The sequence below is a fragment of the Lactuca serriola genome, chromosome 9 (genome assembly GCF_051521515.1).
Source record: "Lactuca serriola cultivar US96UC23 chromosome 9, Lser_US96UC23_V15, whole genome shotgun sequence".
Classification (NCBI taxonomy): Eukaryota; Viridiplantae; Streptophyta; class Magnoliopsida; order Asterales; family Asteraceae; genus Lactuca; species Lactuca serriola.
Window position 1 is genome coordinate 2159082 of NC_136416.1, and position 23254 is coordinate 2182335.

Here is a 23254-nt window from a genome sequence, read left to right on the forward strand (position 1 = left end):
ATTGCCCCGTTCTAAAAACCATATCATTCCTCCAAAAGGGAGGTGTTTAAAGTTACTCACATCACTTTAGTTACATAGTCTCCAACTTTGGAAATCGATCGGCTTACATCTTTCGTTAACATAAATCTCTTGACCTTCATGTAGAGTTTGTAATTGTTCCTAGGTTCACACAATCTTTTCTATAATCTCATGATTATTTTTGGATTAGTATGCAGCGTATCCCCTGCATTATTTTTGTTCAGTTTCGTATCTCTAACCATCATTCAACATATTGAGAATTGACACTTTCATTTGTATAAAACCTCAAATGGTGGGGGCTTTATGCTAGTGTGATAACTGTCATTGTAGGAAAATTTAATCAACGGTAATGAGTATCCCATTGTAACGCCCCGTTCTAGAAGTACTTATTTATGAATTTTCGAGATCAAGAGTAAGGGCGTTTCGGTCTTTTGTGGGCATTGGGTTTCATTCCAGAAGGTTTTGGACCAGGGTATGTCATTGGAAGCATAGGGCTAGATTGGAAGAAGTGCTATATTAGGACTTCGAGATCAAATAGAAGATGTTCCTTTCCATTCCTCATGAGCCACTGATTTCTCTGAAATAAGAGATCAAAGTGATCTTCCTCCTTTTTCCCAATAAGTCGACAGCCTTACACCATTGGGAGACTTCGAATAAACTGGAGTACATATAGGATAGACTGGTGCTAAAACCTTTTCTCAAGATATCTTCCAAACTGTTGGGCTCTTTGCTCCGGATGTTGTTCGTACGGTGTGAAAGTAGTTGGTTATGTAGTTTTAGAATTCTGCTGATCCCAAGTAGTCCATCTCCATCATTGCATATGGCAATATAGAAAGTAAAGAGGAAAAGGCATGACCTGAAGAATTGTGTGAAATAAGTGAACTGATCTAGTTGAGGCATGATTGATTCAGTGATGTGACTTCTCCTGCTCCAGTAAATCAATCTGGAGACTTGCTAATTCAATTCAATTGCCTTGGTTTTTCCAAGAAATACATGGGAAAAATAGGGAGAAAGAAATGGGATTGTGTCAACAGGCCCCTATTCCGACGAAAAACAGCCCCTTTTCTTTTTGTTTAGCATGTTCCTATCAGATAAATTCTTAAGAGAAGAGGAAAAAAGTCATCCGTCATAGGCGGCCGAGGGTACCTTCCTAGAGGTTCTTTTTTAATTTGAATCAGGTCTCCTCACTTATGTTTATGCTTATGATAATATATACCGATCCCTAATCTCACAAATAGATTTCGACCCAATCTCCCATTTGTGAAGCAGACCATGAGTGTATTCCGCCTACATTTGTTAGGTTCTTTGATTCTGTAAGTTTGTCTTCTTAAGATTGCATTGCACGAGAGCGCCCTTTTTTACTTTATATAAAAATATAGATTTACAATAAATAATAGGTAACCTTCATCAATAAACCTTGCATAAGAGATAGATCCTACTGACTTGAACTGAGCACGAATTTCATTTGTATTTGAGCGTAAAAGCAGCATATTGCTTTGATGGTTTCCAACCTACTGGTTCAGCCAAGAACCAGAAACCGAATGAAGGAAGCGAAGATCAGAGTCAAAATATGCTGTGGAGAAGAGCTTACTTATGAGCGGAAGACGAAGTCGCAGGGGTTGGATTGAATCCTTCTCAGGAAGAGCTAATGCTTGCTGGGTCTTTTTGTCTAGCAGCTATGGAAAAGCCTTTTCGTGGATATAAAGTTCGTCGGAAACGGACTTAGGATGAAGGATTTATGACATTTTAAAGAAAGTGACATTTATGGCCCTTAATGGAAAAAAGTTGTCGAAGCAGGCCATGCATGCAATTGGGACATGTGTGGGTACTGTAACGCTCTAAAAATTTCAACATTTAAACTTTTCAAAAACAACCCGGTTTCATAAAGTTATTACAAAAAGGTTTTTAATACAATTATTGTTAGAGTCTTCCCAGAACCACTTCATAAAACATAATCATGAGGAGCGGTACAATCACGCCTTTGCCTTGCCACCGTCTCCTGAAGAACCTGAAAAACATTAAACCACAACTGTAAGCCCGAAAGCTTAGTGAGATACCCCCAAAATACCAACCACATATACCATACACGCACAACATGCCATAACATAACAGAACACAGAACAGCCATGCACTTCGGGTCTATTGTGTGACTGGTCCGCCGTACCGGGCCTTCAGTCCACCTGGTCCACCGTCCGAGTCTAGCCATATACATCAAGTCTACAGTGTGATTGGTCCGCCCGCACCGGGCCTTCAATCCACCTGGTCCACTCTCTGAGTCTACAGTATGACTGGTCCGCCCACACTGGGCCTTCAGTCGGCCTGGTCCACTCTCCGAGCCTCGGCACGTCTGGTCCGCCCTCTTAGGGCCTACAGCCTATCCGGACCGCTCGCTGGGCCTTCGGGATAACCGGTCTGCCCTAGGTATGTTGGCCTACAGCACAAAGCAGGACCTGCCTCAACCCAACCCCAGTCCAACAACCATGTGCACATAAACATTCAAACATATAACAATTCACATCCAATCAAACCAATCTAGCAGATCACATAGCATAATATCATCCTAACCAGTATACCGACCTAACCGGTCACTAGCATAGCATCATCCTATATACTAGGATACCGACCTTAACCAGGTGTCTAACATATACCATCCTAACTACCAAGATGCAACATAGCAAAGCAACAACATAACAACGATACCCGGATCACAATCCGATAAAGGGTCGGCCTTGGTGCCGTAGACCCTGTCGATATAGTGAGGATAACTCACCTCGCAACTGCCGACTGAAAAGATAAGACCAAGCTGCTCCAACTACTGACATGATCTCCACCACTAGCCAACACCAAAACATTGAACTCAAAACAAATGCCAATAATTACCAAAATGCCCCTGGAAGTCAACTGGTCGACCCTTGGTCAAATTCAAAGTCAAAGTTAACCTCCTGACTAACTCTACTCACCAAGTCAACCCGATGACTCATCGAGTCCCCATGCTCAGAACTTCCCCAGTCCGCGACTCAACTCGTCGAGTCACCCCGAGACTCGCCGAGTCCCACAACTTTAGGTCCCCTCGCACTCAACTCACCGAGTCCTCCCTTGACTCACCGATTCACGGCTCAACCAAAAGAAGGTTAGGACCTCACGACCAGACTCGCCGAGTCCAAGAACAGACTCGTTGAGTCCAAGGCTATCTTCAACCAACTCGCCGAGTTGTTCTTCCAACTCGTCGAGTTCCAGCCTATCTTCATGCCACTCGCCGAGCACACCCATGTGACTCGTCGAGTACCACTAGATCTGAATCCTTAAAGAGGCATTCCAAGCCATGTAGATGCTCTAAACCATAGATCTACCTTCCACAAGCCATCCATCACGTAAAGTGGAAAACTTTACGTGAATCCAAGGAGATCTAAGCATTTTACACTCTAGGGTTTGGGTTTGGGACAAAAGGGCTTCATCAACCATTCTTGGGCAGCACCTTTACAACAAATAGGATCATTACAAGCTTGGATCTGAAGTTTCAACTTCAGATCTAGCTTCCAAACTTGAAATTGATTCCACTCAAGCCATAATCCCCAAAATAGCAACTAAGAACAAATCTAGAAGAAGGAAACTCAAGGTAACAAATTGTTACCTCAGAAATGATCCAAAGGAGGAGTAGATCCCTGATCTACAATAATATCCAGATGCTAGCCTCTTGATCTTCAACCTTCTTCTTCTCAATTTCTCTTCCCAAGCTCTAATTCTTCATCAATGGAGGTTATACACGATTTTAGGGTTTTCTGGGTATTGGAGGGTAACAAAGAGGCTGAGGGTGGGTTATAATGTCCTTTATATAGGGCCCATCCTCTGAAATTAGGATTTTCTCCACACAGCACCAACTCATCGAGTCCAGCCGCCGACTCGCCGAGTTGGCCACTTAACACGCAACCAGAATCGCGACCCTACTCGCCGAGTCCACCCAGAATCGAGTTCCCCTTTCACATTTACACTTTGGACCCTGAACTTGCACTCCTGAACTCGGGATGTTACAGGTACGCCTAGTGTAGGCTGGGTTACGCCCAGCGTTGTAGAGCGAATGGTCATAGGTGCAAGGACGCGTACGCCCAGCGTACTAGAGGTACGCCCCGCGTACGCTCAGAGTCCCTACACCCTAATTTGAGGGTGAGCCACTATATAAAGAACATAATGGCTCAAACCCTAGCCTCATTATCAGCCTCCCCAACCTCAGAGAAACCCTAGAACGCCTCATCCTTCCTTTTTGTGAGATCTTGGCCATGGGAAGCTCATTTTGGTGGTTTAAGCTTGGAAGAGGAAAAGAGGAAGTTGCCAAAGAAGGACTTGGGAAGTTGGAGCTTATAGATCTGGAATAACATCATCTTCTGGAGCCCTTTTGAGGTATAAAGTCTCTTTCTTGACATTTATTTTGTATAGATCTTGGTGTTGTGAGGTCTTGACACCATTTCTTGTCCCAAAAGCCCTAAAGTGATGCATGTTGCGAGTTGGTTGAGATTAGCTGTCCTTTCAGACCTTTGGAGAGATCTTAAGTGAGAAAAATGAGGTCCCAATGGCTTTGGTTATCTCATGTGTGATATAAGTAGGTCTTAATGGATTAAGACCTTGGGTTAAGAGCTTTATGGACGTCCTAAGTAATAAGGTTTGAGACTTTATGAATCGTAGGCATATTTGGTCTATGGATCTGAAGTTTGGGCTTAAGAGCTTAAGCCATTAAGCACTTATGAGGATTTTTGTGGAACTCGCGTACGCCCCGCGTAGGAAGCTGTACGCCCATCGTACAGGGTCAACAGCCTATTTTCCAGTCAACCTGAGTCGGAGTACGCCCAGCGTACGCCCTCTATTAGGTTTTTGATTTTGGGCCTTAAGTGATTGGGCTGTTGTTGGGCTAGTGGGGCTTGGGCCATGACTGAACATTATGGATGGAGTATTTTGGACTCAATAATTATTATGGACCTTGTACCTAGGCCCATTTGGTGAAGTGGGCCCAATTTAGTAAATTGGGCCAATATTGCGATTTGCATGAGGATTTGATTTTGAGACTTGGTCCAATAAGGGGATGATGGACTTAATGAGTGATGTGGGCCCTTGGTCTAGAAATTCATGATCGGACTCTAACTTGGTGATTATCATGTGATAGTTGGGAGTCCCGGTGAGTCAGCGGTCGGAGATTTGCAGGATTTCGGCAGTTACAAGGTGAGTTATCCTCACTATAATGACAAGGTCTACGACACCAAGGCTGGCCCTCTACCGAATTGAAATCCAGGTATTGCTTTTATGTTATTGCTTTGCTATGTTTGCATCCTGGTAGTTGGGATGGTATACGTTAGGGACCTGGTTAAGGTCAGTCTCCTGATAGTTCAGATGGTATGTGTGTGACCGGAAGGTCTTACGTGCTATGAAGAGTATGAGATATATGTCGTTAGATGTTATGAGAGTTGTATGCATTATGTTACGATATGAGTAGTATGTTATGGACCGGAAGGTCATCATGTTATATGCGGTTATATGATATGCAAGTGCTATGTATGCTATGTATGGAAGGACCGGAAGGTCAACAGAGTATGGACCAGAAGGTCAACAGAATTATGGGATGGAAATCCCCTGAGACATATGGATCGGAAGATCCTATGGAGTTATGGCCTGGAAGAGCGTATGTGCTGATATGGCCTAGAAGGGCATATGTGTTGATATGGACTGGAAGGGCGTACGTGCTGTTTATGGCCTGGAAGGGCGTATGTGTTGTATGTAGTATTTTGGGGTAACTCACTAAGCTTTCAGGCTTACAGTTCCAGTGTATTATTTCAGGTACTTCAGGAGATTGTGGCAAGGCGAAGGCGTGATCGTACCGCTCCTCAGTTTTATGTTGATGTTTCTGGGATACTCTAATAATAAATGAATTGAAAACCTTTTTGTAATAACTTGATGAATATGGTTGTTTTTGAAAAGTTTAAATTGGTTGTAAATATTCTCGATGTTACAGCACTTCCAAGGTTAATCACGTAGGCTCGTAGCATATTTCCCAAGGTTTGGATGGTTCTTTTGATTTGACCATCGGGCATGGTAAGTTGTGTTTATATTTAGGCGTTCCGCAAAGGGTTATAATGATTGTCAAAATTGCTAGGCGAATCTTCTATCTCTGTGAAAGATGATATAAATTAGCACCTCATGCAGTCTGACAATTTCATTGATATAGTTACTGGCCAACTTTTCCATTTTATTTGTTTCTTCCAATTTATTCACATTTGGTCAAAGCCTATATGGATGAAACCCTTTAATTTGTGAGCTTCGTCTAAGACTACGCTCTCGGTTTTACTGTACTTTGGCGTCTCGATTTTGTTCATAAAGTATTATGTTCCGTATCTCTAATCTTGACTTGCTTATTGAGATGCACAAATATACCTACCAGTTTTAAATTTATAACCTAATGAAACTTATCTAGTAATTCATTTATAGGTAATGTACCTAGTTAGTTTATATTATAGAAAAATAAGTCGGGTTTCGATCTCAGGGAACATAATTTAGCTAATAAAATACCTACTAAAATTTAATTTAAGAAAAACAACTAAAATGGGAGGGGGGTTATCTAATTTTTCAAGTTCAGATTAACTTAATTTACTCAAATCACTAAAAAAACAAACGCAAATAACTAACTAAATACAATTATAATCAAGATAACAAAGAGAATTCCTTTGAGCTTTGAATCCCTGTTTTCCTATGGTTAGTTTCAAGACATGGATTAATATTAGTTGGTTACCAGTATGTTAATTATTAGGAGTCTTGATCTGATCTCCTAAAGTTTTCACCAGTTCATGAACTATTATGCAATGGTCTTACACAAGTGGACACTTAATTGATTATTCAATATTATTAACCTATGTAAGATAAATATAAGTTTAATTATCTATGCTCAAGACAAATAAACAAAGACAATTATGATCAAATTATGTTCTCTAGCACAATTAAAATTATCACCTTTATTACCTATTAGGAGCCGACTCTTGGTCTTTCAAGCACAATGCATAGGGCTAACCCTCAGGTCTTTCAAGCACAATGCCTAGGGCTAACCCTCGGGTCTTCCTATCATACATAAACTAAATGGGCCGCCATTGGTGCCTAAGACCTATACAAACGGTGAGGAGACTCACCTCACACTGCTGAAGTCCCGTGGATAAAGTTGTGGCTGCTGGCTAACAAATTCCCGAATCTGTCAACATCAAAATAACACCCAATCAGCAATTGGGTTCCAACATATACCCATAAGTCCATGCTTGGGGTAGAATACTGCTTTACCCCTATCTTAGCTTGATTCAAGCCCAAGGCTCAATCCAAAGGCCCAAAAGTCTACTATGAGTCAAAGCCCAACATATGGCCCAATTTTCCAAATTGGGCCACTTTGTACCATACCATATAACAAATACCCCATATCGAAACCTATCCTCATTGATTAGGGCACTCAGCCAAACCTTTACATGGTCTTATTCTAAGGCCCACCCATTTAGTCAAGTCCAAACATTTAGCATTTCTAATGACCCAATATCTCATAATCATAAAGACCCAATTATGGCCCCTCTATGGCCTAATTTTCCAAATTGGGCCTAAACCCCTTACATAGGCCTTACCCTAAAGCCCATTAAATTATTCTAGTCCATACGCTTGATTTTGGATGGCCCATTAATAGCCCAATCACCAAAGCCTAATAGAAAGGCCCAACTTAAAGCCCAAGTGAAATTAGGGTTTTCACATAAAATGACGATTAGGGTTAAGTGTTTCTCACTTAAGCCATTAAAGACTTAATCCATTAAGTCCATCACTCTTCTAAATAAATCATATGGTATGATCGGGTGTAATTCACAATTCCATTCCAATGGCCCAATATGTGGGTCCCGATAAGTCCAAACAAATAATTCCAAAATTAGTGTTTTCTAAACCCTAATTAGGGTTTTCAACCCAATTAGGCCCAATAGCTAAGTCTTTGATCCAATTAGGGTTTCATTAGGCCCACTAGGGTTTCATTAGGTCAATTAGGGTTTTTCCTAAGTCGGGAACCACCAACTACCACCTCGGGTAGTGGTAGTCAACGACGGCTCACGGCGGCCGCCACCACCTCACGGTCGTGGTTACGAGTTTCTTTTATTATTCTAGCATCGGTTACAATATTACAAAGAAAAGACCCAAATAACACACACACACACTAATACAAACACACACACACATCCACCCTAGTGGTGGCCGACGGTGGCACATGGTGGAAGCCTCTCACGATGGTGGCATAGGGTTTTCCGGTCAAATAAAACACATACCCACATGACCTACACTGCAACACACCCAACGGTACACACACACACGTGTACCCGTAACAGTAACACCACTATCCACCTAGCGGCGTACGGCGGTGGCAGTGGGTTGAGTTTGCAAACGGCAACAGCGCTAGCGGCCGGCATCAGTCATGACGATTAGCAGCAGCTCGTGGTGAAACAAATGCATGGAGGCGACGACAACATTGAAACCCAACAGTAGACAGTTCAACCGGTCCCTCCCATGACCACAGTATCAGTTCTAACTCTCGCCTTCGCCGGCGAAGAGAGTAGTGGTGGTGGAGCGTCTACAGGAAGAAGGAGGAGAAAGGGAAATGATCAGAATAACAACAACGACAACCACACACTCCGATGTGGCTCCGTCCTCAACAGAAGCGACGCGGCGCCAGGTGAAGATGAGAACCCGTCTTCGTCGTCGTCGGTGCAGCAACGGCAACAACCGAACGGTGGCGACCCTTCGTCTTCGACGGAGACAATGTTCTGTCATGGTCTTGGTTTATCGGGACAACAAGGGGTCAGGTGGTGGCGGCTAGACGATGGAGGATGGAAAGGTGGCGGCTAAACATCAATTAGGGTTAGGGTTGGACGGGTGCATGTGGATTATGAGGCATAAATATGGAGGCTGACGAGGGTGATGGGTTCACCCGTATACCATACAATTTCATATGGTTTTTACACTTCCAGCCCCTCCTCCCGTTAATCTTTTCAAATAAATCCTTAATTTACCATTTAAACCCTGCCTTCTGAAAACTCTTACAAATCAAGTCCAAAATTTTACCAAGCAGCCCCTGCTTGACAAATTCTTACATAATTTACCCTTTTAGCCCCAGCCATCCAAAATCCTTTCATGCTAAGTCCAAATGATATCAAACACCCCCTGTCTTCAAAAAAAACCTTTAGAAAACAAATCTCGGAACTTACACTTTTAACCCTCAACTTCTAAAACTGTGACCGTTAACTCCTCGAGACCAATCCTTGATATATAATTATTGATTTTAGGGCTATTATCCGTTTATTAATTTGTTTATTTATTTATTAAATAAACAAGATGTTAGAAATTCCATAAGATATGTAACTCCTAGATAGTGGGATCCTAAACAACTATTGCTTATATTGGCATGTTTGATCCCGTATATATCTCAGACCTCTCATGCTTGGGTGACCTTTATGACACAAGATTCTGATCAAATCTTCTTACTTGAAACAACTTGTAGTATTGCAACTAACTTGTGACAAGATGACACTTACGTCATTGGAAAAATACAAAACTACCTCAAACATTATAAGACAATCCTAGTGGTTAGGCGACCCATCGCCCACTAAGACCATACAAATGATTCCCACGTGTTTTTCAAAAGGATGACAATGACCATACAAATGATTCCCACGTCTCATAAATATTGTATGTATCCAACAATTCATGTATCATTTTGTAAAACTCATATCACTTGTTAAAAGGTTATTTATGTATCAAATAAAACTTCAATTTATTTACCATTAGCCGCAATCAATTATAAACTAAAATGCGGTATTTAAAGTTTAGTTGTAGACCGTTTAAGAACCGATAATAGTCTTAATAAAACTATATTTTATACTTAAGACTTGGAGTTTTGGATGAGTTCTAAAATTACTATATTAAATCTCATTTTATCAATCAGAATCTTATGACTTCATGAATTTGTAGAATAAACTCATTTTATTTAACCCAAATTTATACATCTTTTGGTAAAAGTCGTATTTTAATAAACCAAAACTTTGGTGATGATATTTATGTTTTAAATCTCATTTGGCATGCATAAAACATAATATTAACATGTTACGTTATGTTTAAAACACTAATATTATATATTAAGTTTTGATGCAACAATAATCATTAGTTTTATTATTTGTCATTATAACGTTATAAACCGATTTAGTTTTTTTAATAAAAAATTCTTATTTATTATAAATGCATGTAATTTATATAATGTTTAAACACCTTTTAAACCATTTCAAATATTTTAAAGTTAGCGATTTATAAGTTTTACAATATAATTATTTTCAACAAAAAAACGATTTTTAACCGGTAACCGGTAAATACGTTTTTATAGTCATTTGTGAACATGTTATGTTATCTTTTAAATATTTTTTTCTCAAACTCCAGGTGATATTATTTTATTTTAAAATGTTATTTTACATGTAAAAACTATTTTCATACATAAAACACAACATACAACAACATAAAATAAACATCACATGCATGCATTAAAATGTGTATAAACCAAGTCATGTCTAGTAATAATTTTTGTGAGTCATCACAAGAATTATTAAGTCTTTCTTAAAGAAATTAAGGGATATTTTAAAAGGTTTTCAAGCTCCCACTTGCTAAGACAACTCTTGGTTGCAAAAAACTTTAAATCTTCATGTGTAAAGGTTGTAACACTTCAACCATTAAAACTATAATTAAGGCCAAAACCAAAAGTAGAAGCTCATGGTTGGGATTATGGTCTCAAGTGGTTAATTCATCTTAAAAGTGGTCATTCCTTCATCTTGTTACATTTAAAAAGAAATACAACTAGCTTAACTAATTTATTACAACAAATAAACAAATAAAAAAATACATATTTATCTATTACATCTTATGAATAAATAAATATCAACCAAACACAACACAAATATCCAAATGGATTGTTTATAGACAATAACATATCAAATATAATAGCAAACAATTCTTTTTTTCTAAGACAACTTTTATATAACCAAAATGCATGAAAAATAGTTATATATAAAAATAAACAATTTTAAACAACAAGTTGTCAAAGAAGACAAATATGGACTTTTCTTAACCAAAAGAAATTTATGCTTTTTTTCTAAAAACCAAATATTATTGAACATAAAAAAAAATCATTCTAGCATATAAAAGATGGCTTTGATACCACTGATGGGTTTTGATATAAAATATAAGTTAGTTTTTCATAAAAACCGGCAATGGAAGCTTTAAAAATTATAAGTTCATTTTTGAGTTAATAACAAAACCAAACCATTTAGGATCGATGTTAGAATGATATTAAAAAACCCATAGGGTGTTTTAGAATGACAATATTTGGAGCCTTTGAACCCAATTTGTTTTGGGGTGTTAATGAAGATAGAAAAATCAAAGTGTATGATTTTCTCTACAAGTATATGCCATCAAGATAAGACACTTGGAATTCTAGTTCTTTCTCGTATTCTTAAGTGTATTAAGCATTTAAGCACTTAACTCAAATAAGTACTAAATGACACAACTCAATGAATCTTTAATTCACCAAACTAGCTTCAAAAGAGAAAGAAGGGGGACTAATTCACTATTTGATATGCTGTTGACCGAGTCAGGTCAGACGCTTTTGGCTGACTCGGTCAGCTGAACCTGTTTGATAAACCTTCTGAGCGGGAAATTGAAGTCTGACCCGGTAAGAAAGAAGGATTCGACTGACTGAGAAAGGAAGACGTCGTTTCCACTTGTGCCCTTGTGTGTGTATCCGTATTCGTGTGCGTGTGTATCGTATCCCAGTAGGAAGAATCGATCCAACACCCCCTTTACGTCTCGTTCTTAATAGAAACTCAAAATTGATCATCCAACACCCCCTTTGCTTTCATAAAATCGATCACACCCCATCAAGAATTGCACCCTATCCTTCTCTCCAGATCGATCGATGGACTGCTTCTCTACTTCGGTTCCAATTTAATTGCAGGTATGTGCGTTTATATCTCCAGCAGTAGTAAGAAATCGGACCCTGCCCCTTCTTCTAAATCGAGTGTGTTTGTTATATTCTTATACTAACAGTTGATAAAATTGGATATAACTAGATATAGTTGTTGATTAAATTAGATACAATTGATGATTCACTCAACAAGTTTGATCGGTGTTGTCAAAATATGATGGTGCTGCTACGTACATGTAAGACGTTGGATGGATACACTTGGATTTGTTTGACCACAATACCTCTATCACGATTATTGCCCTACAATTCATGTGCCCTGGGATATATCACAAAGTTGCTGGTAATTATCTTGATTTGGACAATTTTGCCCCTACACAACTTTTATCTGGAAAAGCCTTTTGCACCCATGTTTAGTACAGTTTGGTTATATTAGAAGACCCATCTATGCAAATGAAACTGTTTGAACCAAGATATGATCTATTTTAAATGAGATTTCATTCGAATTAAATGGAATGATTATCATGCTATTTGTGGGTATATATGTTTCTAACCTTTTTGGTATTAGATTTTCACAAAGGTTATCTCACAGATAGATCCTCTGCAGAAAAAAATATCAAGCTTCCAATCGAGTTTGATTCATCAAAATAAGTGTATGTCCTTCATTAAATCTCATTTAATCTGTAAGTAGGATGTTGTTTTCATATTTATATGTTTTTGTTGATCACAGAAGTCGATAATAGATAAAATATTAACATGTTATAAAAAAACACTCTGGTAAATATGCAGAAAATAGCATTCTACTTTCAAAATAATATGTAGGTAAGATATTTTTTCCCATTTAAAGGATTTTTGCTGATCAATATATCCTTATCTTCCAATTTAACCCTGCGTTACCTTATTATTTAACTGATATTCCTGTTAAATCAGCTTAACATTGATTACCCTTTTCATCCTTCATTAGCTCAAAAAATTGTGAATAATCGTCAAAAGAGCGTTCCTCAGGTGCAGGTTGTGGTCGGAAATTGGAGGTGAAGAGAACATAACGGCAATGGCTGCATCCAATGCGAGTGACATCAAGATCTTCACAGGTCTCCATCAAATTGTTGAATCTCGCCATTACAAGGTATACTTTCAACTTCTATCCTTGTTTGTCCGATTTACAAATTAAAATGTTCCATACTATTCGCCATATTCAACTTCTATCCATCTTCACAAGGGCATTTTGGTATCATATCCAAATTATCACCTATGCAAATCGGTACCTGAATCAAAAAATCATCTCCTGGTGGAATGTAAAAGTGCACAAAGTTGGGTGGATTGGTGTTGCTGTCCATTTTAAATTACTCTTTATTAAATCTAGTTTCTCTTTTATGCATTGTACTATCTACACTTCTCCCCTCTAGCTCCTTGCTATTGGGTCTTTTAATTATATATATTTACCTTTTCCAAAAAAAAAATAGATTGTTTCTATATATCATGTTATTTGATCTTGAAACGACTGTGAGTAAAAAAATTAAGTTTGAAATATATAACGAATTGAACTGAATATGAGATTATGAGCATTCAACATAAATTCATAGCTAGGATGTTGAACTTTATATATATATATATATATATATATATATATATATATATATATATATATATATATATATATATATTAATATTTTTAAAATTAAAATTGTTTGGTGGCAATATCTTTCTAAATATTAATGTTTTGGAACGAGGGTAAAATGATCATTTGTCATCAGTCAGCACATCCAGTCAGATGTTCAATCAAACAACATGATTTCTTACTCAGTCAGGACTTCTTATCCAGACAGACCTTTCTCAGTCAGCACTTATTCAGTCAGCAACTATCAAACGGGACCTAAGAAGGAGGCTACGACTTCTTCTAAAATGAGAGAGTATTAAGACTAAAAAAATTAGAAACTTTTGAGTAGAACACTTTCTTATATATCTCATGTATGCATAAAGACTACCTATTATTTTATTCAAAAGAAATACTCTACAAAGAGACATGGGAGACAAGGTATAGAGGTTGACAAGCAAACTCCCTACATCTTAAAAGTTGTGTGAGTATGGTCTCATAAGGGACAAAATGTGTTTTTTAGTTTATTAACCATGGTATACAAACTCACGAATTTGATCATGGTTAACCAAAGTATACAAAACTTTGTACATGACTTATTAAATCATATTATATGATATAATAACTAGTTATAATCTATTTTAATTATTATTTTCACAAAACAATAATTATTCCCTAATTAAATACAAGAATTCATATTATTTATTAATAATCATATTAATAATAAATATACAAAATATGTCAACTTCATAAAGGTGTAACCTTATATGATCATATATTACTAGCAATACCACCCAATGATGATTCTTGGGCACATATATCCAACAAGTTGGGCCCTAGATTCATCGGGCTATTTCAAGTCGTGGCCAGGTGGGCAATGAAGCCTATCGGTTGGATTTACCACATGAGTTTCGTCAGATTCGTAGCACTTTCCACGTCTCTCACCTCCGAAAGTGCTTGGTAGATGATACATCAGTGGTTCCATTAGACGACATTTAAGTCGATGGGTGTCTGAATTATGAAAAAAGGTCGTTGGCGATTTTGGACTGGAAAATGAAGACTTGTGTAACAAGGTCATAAGGAAGAAACTTGGTGAAGTCCTACCCAAATTTAAGTGTGTTGTTAGGGTAGTAAAGAAACTATGAAAGGTGTCTGGTTCCAAGTATTTATCCTCGTTGGTGATTCTTGAGGAGAATGGGAAGACTATGGGTATCATTGTTGATGTTACTACCCCTATGAACGCAATGGCTTATTATTTGGAGTATATGTCATCTAAGACAAAGACTTCTTTCACATCAGATAAAATAGAACAAATAGGTGATATATGTAAGGTGATATACATCATTTTCATTCACCATGAGGACAAGGTAAATGTATGGGCCGCTGGTATTGATAAGCCCCAAGAGTTCAGATTAATTCATGCTACTCATCTGTGTGATTAATTTGCTCTTAGTTTTCTATGGTTGTGGCGAAGGGTACCTCAATAATTTTTACTTACTTTACGTGTTTTATTAAAGATGGGACAAAGTTAATAGGGATAGCACCTTGAACTGTTACATTGTTATTCCTTTTTAGTGGTAACATTTATAGTGGTTAGTAGTATAACGAAGGCATTAGACAAATATCTATAGAAAGTTCTCTTATGAACATTGAGATTACCCCCTCTCGAATGTGTCTTATCTTCGAATATTAAGTTAGCTATTTGATGTCGATTTTTTGGGTTTCACTGTCTTTCTAGAGTGATTGCTTCTTGTGAATCTTTTTATTCAAATTGATTATGAAGGGTATCTCAGTTATGTGTTTGGGTTAGTGGGACAACCCGTCAATATGTATTATAATTTTTTAAGAAAAATATTTATTTATAAATTATGACTTACGAGTGCATTGCGATGTCTCATACTTCATCAAAAACAAAATTCTTAACTCCTTGTTATTCAAAAAGACCACAGACTATTCATTATCCTTACCTTACTACCTCATCACCCCTTACCCACCGGTACCACCTCCCATTAGCGTCACACACCAACAACCCAACGACGCAAAGCCACAAACCACCAGTACACCTGCGCTCCGCCAGCCCACCACCACTCGTCGCTTTATCCCTAAACAAATGTTGTCAGTGAAATCTACATGTGAACCTGCATGCCTTTATAACTAAACAGGTAATGTGGGTTGGGTTGTGGTGATATCTCTAACCCATCAACTCGTAACTTGCCAACTTGAATACAAATATAGGTTGGGTTGGATTGATGTATCCCGACTGCAAATAGTATTTCCTCTCTCTCTCTCTCATTCAATAATTGTAAAAGCAGACAGATGAGAATTGACATAGGTTAGTGTGGATATGGTGGTAGTAAATTGGGCTACTCAAATTATATAATTTTGTACATGAGAGAGAGAGAGAGAGAGAGAGAGAGAGAGAGAGAGAGAGATGGAAAACATATGACCAGAAACACAAAAACCCCCCCACCCCCACATTTGTACACGACCATTCATCCTCTGTCATTGTTGTTTGTAAATTGTGATGATCATCAAAATTCATTTTTGATTTATTTAAAATCTAACAGCTTAAAGCCTCATATTTGACGGGAATAGGACGGTTAAACCCTGCTTGAGACAACAGATTGCCAACCACAGCAAGGTCTCTACAGAACACACCTTGAAACGCATTATTTTTGTTTTCAACTTGATGATGATGATGATGATGATGATTCCGCTTCGCCATTTTAACATTAACAGATTTTGGTTTAGACGATGATATTGAATGCTGCTGCTGATGAAGTTGAACATCATTTGCTGCACAGCTCTTCTTCCTTTGCTTCTCGGAGGCTTCTTCATCCAAAACTAGTCTCATCAGATTTGTATACCCTCTTTGAATCAATCTGAACAACAATAAAGCAGACATTTTTGCCCGATCTTTTATGGAATCAATGTCGCGTTCGTCTGCAAACTGGCACCTATCGATGAAACTAGTGGATTTATCTGGTTTGTGTCGTAGGGTAAGCAACAAATGGGCTCTCTCTAATTCGGATCTGGAACAACCACGTCTCAATCCCATCAAAGCATAGTAATCCACGTTCCCTAATTCTCCTGAACCGACCCTTTGTTTCTGTTCTTGGATTTTTACTGCGATCGAACATAGCTTCCCGGGAATTTCTCCATATCCAACATTTTGACGCTTCCATGCCGGCCCCGGTAATTTCCGATCACGAAGTATTGAATTGTAAAGCAGTTTCAGGTGTTCAAGGTCGTGAAGCGAATCAGGGAGACAACGGATGGTTTCGAAAAGGGAAGCCCTGGTGCTTAGGGCTTCGATACAACTAGGATCTAACGCTAGCGTCCGATTACAATCCGCTATGGCCTCAGCTATTCGACCCGATGACCTGTAAGCGGAGGCACGGTGCATGAAACATTCCGCCAGGAAGCCCTGAGGGGCTCCGCGTCGACCATCAACGATTTTCGAGAAGTGCCTGATGGCTTCGCTGTGAAGACCGGCCTCCGCAGCGGCAATTGCTGCGGTCTTCCGCCGCAGGAGGAGCTTGATGTGACTTACTAGGTTGCAGATACTCTCCGATTCTGCCCTTGGAGGCGTCTGTGGCTGGTTGCCGAAAGTGAATGTCACGGCGGACGAGGTGAAACTGTCATCTGTCCAACAGACACTTTCACGGCGGAATGCGGCGGAGGCAAGGCGTTTTCCGGTCTGGAGAAGTGCCATCGCATCCTCCATTAATCCTAGGTGGCAACATGCTTGACCTAGAACCAAGTACCTGAATTGGATCGTAAGACAGGCTCAATCAGAACGCGCTACAAACAGATTCCACACACAAAAGTTGTTGAATTTCAAGCTAACATTGCCACAGAGAAGAGACGAGTATACCTCCATTGACCTTCTTTATCGCGATTTTTGCCGATGCCAGCCATGACCCTCTTCTTCAAGTCGGAGACAGAGAAGCACTTGAAGGATTGCTCGGAGCGAGTAGGCGCAGACAAAAGCTTGACTCGTTCTCTGGAGAGTGGTTGCGAGTTGTTGTCAGATGATGAAGACGAAACGGATGAATCGTCGGAGGCCATTTTCAGACTAAGGCTGGGTATGTAGTCCTGAAGCATATCTGCAACTTCCTTGAACCTTCTCAGATGAAGGAGAGCCGTGGCTTTCAGCTCCAAAGCCATTTCAAACCGCGGTGATAAAGCAAGAGCAGCATCAAGCAAGTTTAGAGCAGACGCAACGTTGCTCTGTTCTTGAGAAGCAATCAATGATCTTGCATCTTTCACATACATATCAACGATCTAAAAACGCATCGAAAACACATAATGAATACATAGGAACAAATCGATCAAAATCGTCCATTATCAATAGGATGAAGAATTTGAAGTACCTTTTTATTAGTAAGCCACCAGTGCTTCTTTTCAATACAGCCACGAGAGGGAGATGAAACCATGTTTGTTGTTGATACGTAGTGATGAATCATTAAGAATCTTCACTGCGTAAATTCGTCATATGTGCAGAGAAGATGAGATTATGGAGAGGGAGAGGGAGAGAGATTGAAGATGTGTGAGTGAGAGAGAGAAGGGGGGTTATAAATGTAAAGCAAGTGCCAGCTTTGACCTCAGACAAAGCTTTCATCCTTGCATTTCATCGCTGGCATATATATGTATATTATATAATATTTTTATAAACAATATTTTATTTGATATGGAATTAACATTCATGATATTTAGTTGACTAATAACATCTCATTACGCAATAAATAACATTTATACTTATAAACAAATCAATCATTTTAATCCTACCAAATCTGTTCCATCCACGAAATAAATCAGGACGATGAATTTTGATAGAATAAATTATGCTAGTGGTTCCTATGGTTTGGGATAATCTACGTGTTTAATCTTTAATTTTTTTTTTTGGTAAATGTCACTATAGCCCATTCAAATATCGTCATTTATTTTATTTGGTCACTAAAGTATTTTTTTTGCTCAATAGGTCATTAAACTTACAACTTACATGTCTATTAAGTCATTTTCGTTAGTTTTTAACAGATCTTCCGTTAACCAGTTATTATAATTTACAAGAATGGTCCCTATGATCTAAATTTCTTTCGTGGTTGGTCCCATACCAGCATACTTCATCACCGACGTCGCCACCGTTCAATTCCGACAACCACCACCCTTCACATTGGGCAACCCCCATCAACTATTATACTCAGCCTTTCTCTTACACCCAATTTATATATATCATATTTCTCTCTCTATATATAAAACCTCATTCTTCTTCTTGCTACTCTCTCCTTCAATAACACTAATTATAATGGAAGGAAGTTCCACTGATGATCAAAGAACAACTACGGAAGCAACTTCAATAGTTGCAGCACCGGTGACTATGCCTCCACTGATCGGTAGTGGGGGCAGCATGGTTCTTGACACCAATGAAGCGGGGTTGGAAGCTAGTTTCTTGAATTCTCATTCAAAAGCTGAGATCGTTGATATGTTGAGGAAACACACATACAATGATGAACTAGAACAAAGTAAGAGAAGCTGCAGCTTAAAAAAACTTTTACAAACGGGTATAGATCGGGTGACAACCTAGTCAACGCCCGGGAACAACTTTTTAAGAAGACAGTCACCCCAACGACATTGGAAAAATGAACCGGTTAGTGATACCAAAGCAACATGCAGAGAAGCACTTCCCGTTGCAAACTGAAAGCACTTCCAAAGGTGTTCTTTTACATTTCGAAGACATCGGGATGAAAGTATGGAGATTTCATGATTTCGTTACTCATACTTTAATAGTAGCCAGAGCTACATTTTAACCAAAGGTTGGAGTCGATTCGTGAAGGAAAAGAACTTAAAAGCTGGTGACATTGTGAGCTTTCAGAGATCCACGGGTTCAGACAAACAACTTTACATCGACTGGAAGACAAAAAACGGGCCAGGTAGTTCCAATATTCAAGAACAAGCAACTTTACAACATGTTCAAGAACGGTAGTGGTGCATGTGACGAACGATGTTAGCAAATGACCAACCACAAAAGAAATTGAAATCATAGGGACCATTCTTGTAAATTATAATAACTGGTTAACGGAAGATCTATTAAAAACTAACGAAAATGACTTAATAGACATGTAAGTTGTAAGTTTAATGACCTATTAAGCAAAAAAAATACTTTAGTGACCAAATAGGATAAATGACGATAGTTGAATGGGCTATAGTGACATTTACCTTTTTTTTTTTTAACTCGGATGGACCCTAATATATATTTCTATTGTGTGTTTGGTCTCTGATTGTCCTTAATAATTTTTTTCAATTTTTGTTATTTGTTTATTCATTTATATATATTACATGGGCCTATCCCCCGTACCATTTCCCCTTGCTCTCCTCTATTTTCAATATTTTCTTGTCGGATTATAAAAATATACACTGACACTAGACTTCAATGCTCGATGGAGCTAGCCGAAGTCAACAACCAAAAGTCCAAAACACTTCCCTCCTCTCCTTTTAGTTTTTCTTGCTGGTTAGATTCCCACTCTTTCTCTCATTCTCTATATTCCTTACCTCCTGCAACCAAAATAGAAAAACAAAGAACTGCTATAATCAAATCAAACCTCAAGATCAAAACTAAAATCAAATCAAACATCAAGATCAAAAAGAAAATCAAAATGAAATAGATTCAAAACCTTGAAAACCTTGATTTTTGTAACCCATAGTGAAACCTTGAAAACAGAGGTGTGAAAAGGCATGTCGTTGGTGGTCCAGTAGTTGTTGACAAGAGAAATCACGAAACCTAATCTCAAATTCTTTCTCACTCTTTGATTTCTTGATCAAAGTCTTTTCCTCCAAATCCCTTTTCATCTCACCTTCCAAGCTCTCAATTCTAGCCCTCAAACTCTCGAGTTTCTCCTCCACCAGTTGATTCACCTACCCAGTCACAAAAGCAGAAGCTAATCCCTTCTTAATCTCCTACATCCCTACTTTTTTAGTCACCCCATTTATCTCTAATTGCAACAAGCTTTTAGCCATTCAGACCGCCTCAACTTGGATTTCAGATGACCGTTCAACTTGGTTAATGAATCGACCCGCTGAAAATCAATTACAATGGAAAATATCGATTTTAGAAAACATTTTTTGGTGGCAGTGACTCCGAACAAGGTTTAAATAAACTAGTAAATGCAGTGATGGTGGTGTTATCGCTTTGATTCACGTCATTAATGGTGGTGGTGACTCTGATTCGTGATGTTTTACTCAACAGTGGTGTTGTGATGATGTTGGTGACCGAAAAGAGGAAGAAGTCACCAAAAAGCGAAAATAGGTGACCGGTGGTGGGTTTAGGTTTTAGGGATGATATTTTTTTAGTACATTAATATATAAATAATAAATAATTATAAAAGAAATATGTAAATCATAAAATTAATTATAACAGAAATTAATAAGGGCATAATAGTCTTTTTAGATCAAACAGGGACCAAACGTGCCACAAACACATATAGTAGGGACATTCTGAGTTAAATAAAAAACAACTAGGAACCAAACGTGCAAGTTGCCCCAAACCACAGAAGAGACCATTCGTGTAATTTACTCAATTTTGATATTAACTTTGTTATCTTCTTCATATCTAATAAAATAGGCACACCATCTAATAAGTCCCTTCGAAGCATTTTTTCAGCCAATAAATTTTCAAAGTCAATTTCTCAAAATACCCTTCATAATATAGACGAAACGAAAAAATAGCATCAAATGTGGTTTAAGAAATCAAGGATGTATTTTCTGCTTTAAATAAGACCTTTGTGTCCATGTATCTAACATCAGTTTTTTCTCTCATGTCGATCGATGTCGGTGAACTAAGACAAATAATTCTTTTATATGTGATTTAGTTTCTACGGGTTTTCATTGCTATAAACATGTGATTAATAACAACATGTTGCAGGCTTCGATAAGTGGTTTTGGTTATTCACCCCTAAGATTTGGGTATTTCATCTTCATATAAATTTCAATTTATAAAGCCTGTTAAGGAGCGAGAAGGGAGGAGAATGGGTTCTTGGAAGCATCAACTAGGGTTATACGTTTTTTTAAGAATCCATAAGTATCATCTGTTGGATTAGGTGTCTAAGTTCATAACTATTTCTGGAATGTACTTGACCTGATTAGCATGGTCCATTTGGGTTGCATGGCATCATTAGGGATGTCAACGGGGTCCCACCCCCAAAATTTTCCTATTCCCCCGCCCCCGCCCCCGAATCCCACGATTACCCCCGCCCCCGCCCCTGTTTAGGTTGACTTTTTTTTGGGCGAACGCAGGTGTTGTTTAGGCTAAAAGAAGTTATTTTTTGAGCTAAAAGAAACCATTTTAGATAAAAATTGTTATTTATAGCACAATTTTATATATTTAAAATAAAAATATTATAACAACTTAAAAATGTTATAATATAAACTTAAAAACATGATTTTTTATTGAATTTTGGAAGTTCAAAATCATTACTATTATTTATTATATTTTTATAATTAATATATATTAATATAAATAATATATTAACGGGGTCCCCATTGGGGGTTATGTTAGCCATTGCTGCATTTCATGATTATGAGATATGGAAAATGGATGTCATAACCGCCTTCCTTAATGGAAAGTTAGCTGAGGATGTTTACCTGAGTCAGCCAGAGGGTTTTGTCAGTACAAAGTACCCTAATTGAGTGTGTAAGCTTGAGAAATCCATTTATGGATTAAATCAAGCACCTCGCAGATGGAATATTTGCTTCGATGAGAAAGTCAAAGAGTTTGGCTTTTTGAGGAGTGAAGATGAATCTTGTGTATATGTCAAGGCTAGTGAGAGTATAGTCAGCTTTTTAATACTGTATGTGGATGACATACTACTCATAGGAAATGAGATCCCAACTCTATAAGAAGTTAAGTCCTGGCTTGGGAAGTGTTTCGCTATGAAGGACCTTGGAGAAGCTGCCTATATCCTAGGGATAAGGATTTTGAGAGACAGGAGTAAAAGACTAATTGGACTTAGTCAGAGTACTTACTTGGAAAAGGTGCTAAATAGATTCAGCATGCAGAATTCCAAGAAAGGAGAGTTACCGATCCAAAGTAACGCCAGACTGAATAAAACTCAGAGTCCGAGTACAGAGGCTAAGATAGCAGAAATGAGTCGAGTACCATATGCTTCCGTTGTAGGCTCGATCATGTATGCTATGACTTGTACTCGTCCTGATGTGGCCTTTGCATTGAGCATGGTCAGCAGATATCAGGGGAACCCTGGCAAGGCTCACTGGACTGCGGTAAAGAACATTCTCAAGTACCTGCGGAGGACTAAGGACTGGGTCCTTACCCTCGGTGGGAGTGTTGACTTGAGAGTATTTGGGGTATAGTGATGCTAGCTTTCAGACTGATAGGGATAATTTCTGCTCTCATTCAGGCTAGGTCTTTACCTTAAACGGAGGAGAAATTTCTTGGAAAAGTTCCAAGCAGGAGACAGTAGCTGATTCAACTTGCGAATCAGAGTATATAGCGGCAAGCGAGGCAGCAAAGGAGGCTATATGGCTAAAGAACTTCATTGGAGACCTTGGAGTTGTACCAGGTATTAAGGATTCGGTAGAAATTTTATGTGATAGTGAAAGTGTAGTTGCTTTAGCCAAGG

General features: G+C 38.4%; 1 protein-coding gene and 1 pseudogene across 1 annotated transcript; one reads left to right on the forward strand and one right to left on the reverse strand.

The window, feature by feature from the left end:
- Positions 1-15970: 15970 nt before the first annotated feature.
- On the reverse strand, positions 15971-18225 carry LOC145072494 (uncharacterized). The gene is made up of 3 exons (XM_079018929.1): positions 17996-18225; positions 17497-17906; positions 15971-17386 (listed from the first exon to the last, which is right to left on the reverse strand). Exons 1-3 carry the CDS (start codon positions 18086-18088, stop codon positions 16180-16182), a joined length of 1710 nt encoding a protein of 569 aa, XP_078875055.1. The 5' UTR covers positions 18089-18225; the 3' UTR covers positions 15971-16179.
- A 702-nt stretch (positions 18226-18927) lies between these two features.
- Positions 18928-19605, forward strand: LOC145073047 (AP2/ERF and B3 domain-containing transcription repressor RAV2 pseudogene; annotated as a pseudogene).
- Positions 19606-23254: the final 3649 nt, after the last annotated feature.

Coding starts and splice junctions, on each gene's coding strand:
- LOC145072494 (XM_079018929.1), bottom strand. CDS start 18,088: ATGATTCATCACTACGTATCAACAACAAACATGGTTTCATCTCCCTCT. Junction 17,907..17,995: donor GGTGGCTTACTAATAAAAAG/GTACTTCAAATT, acceptor ATGCGTTTTTAG/ATCGTTGATATGTATGTGAA. Junction 17,387..17,496: donor GATAAAGAAGGTCAATGGAG/GTATACTCGTCT, acceptor GATCCAATTCAG/GTACTTGGTTCTAGGTCAAG.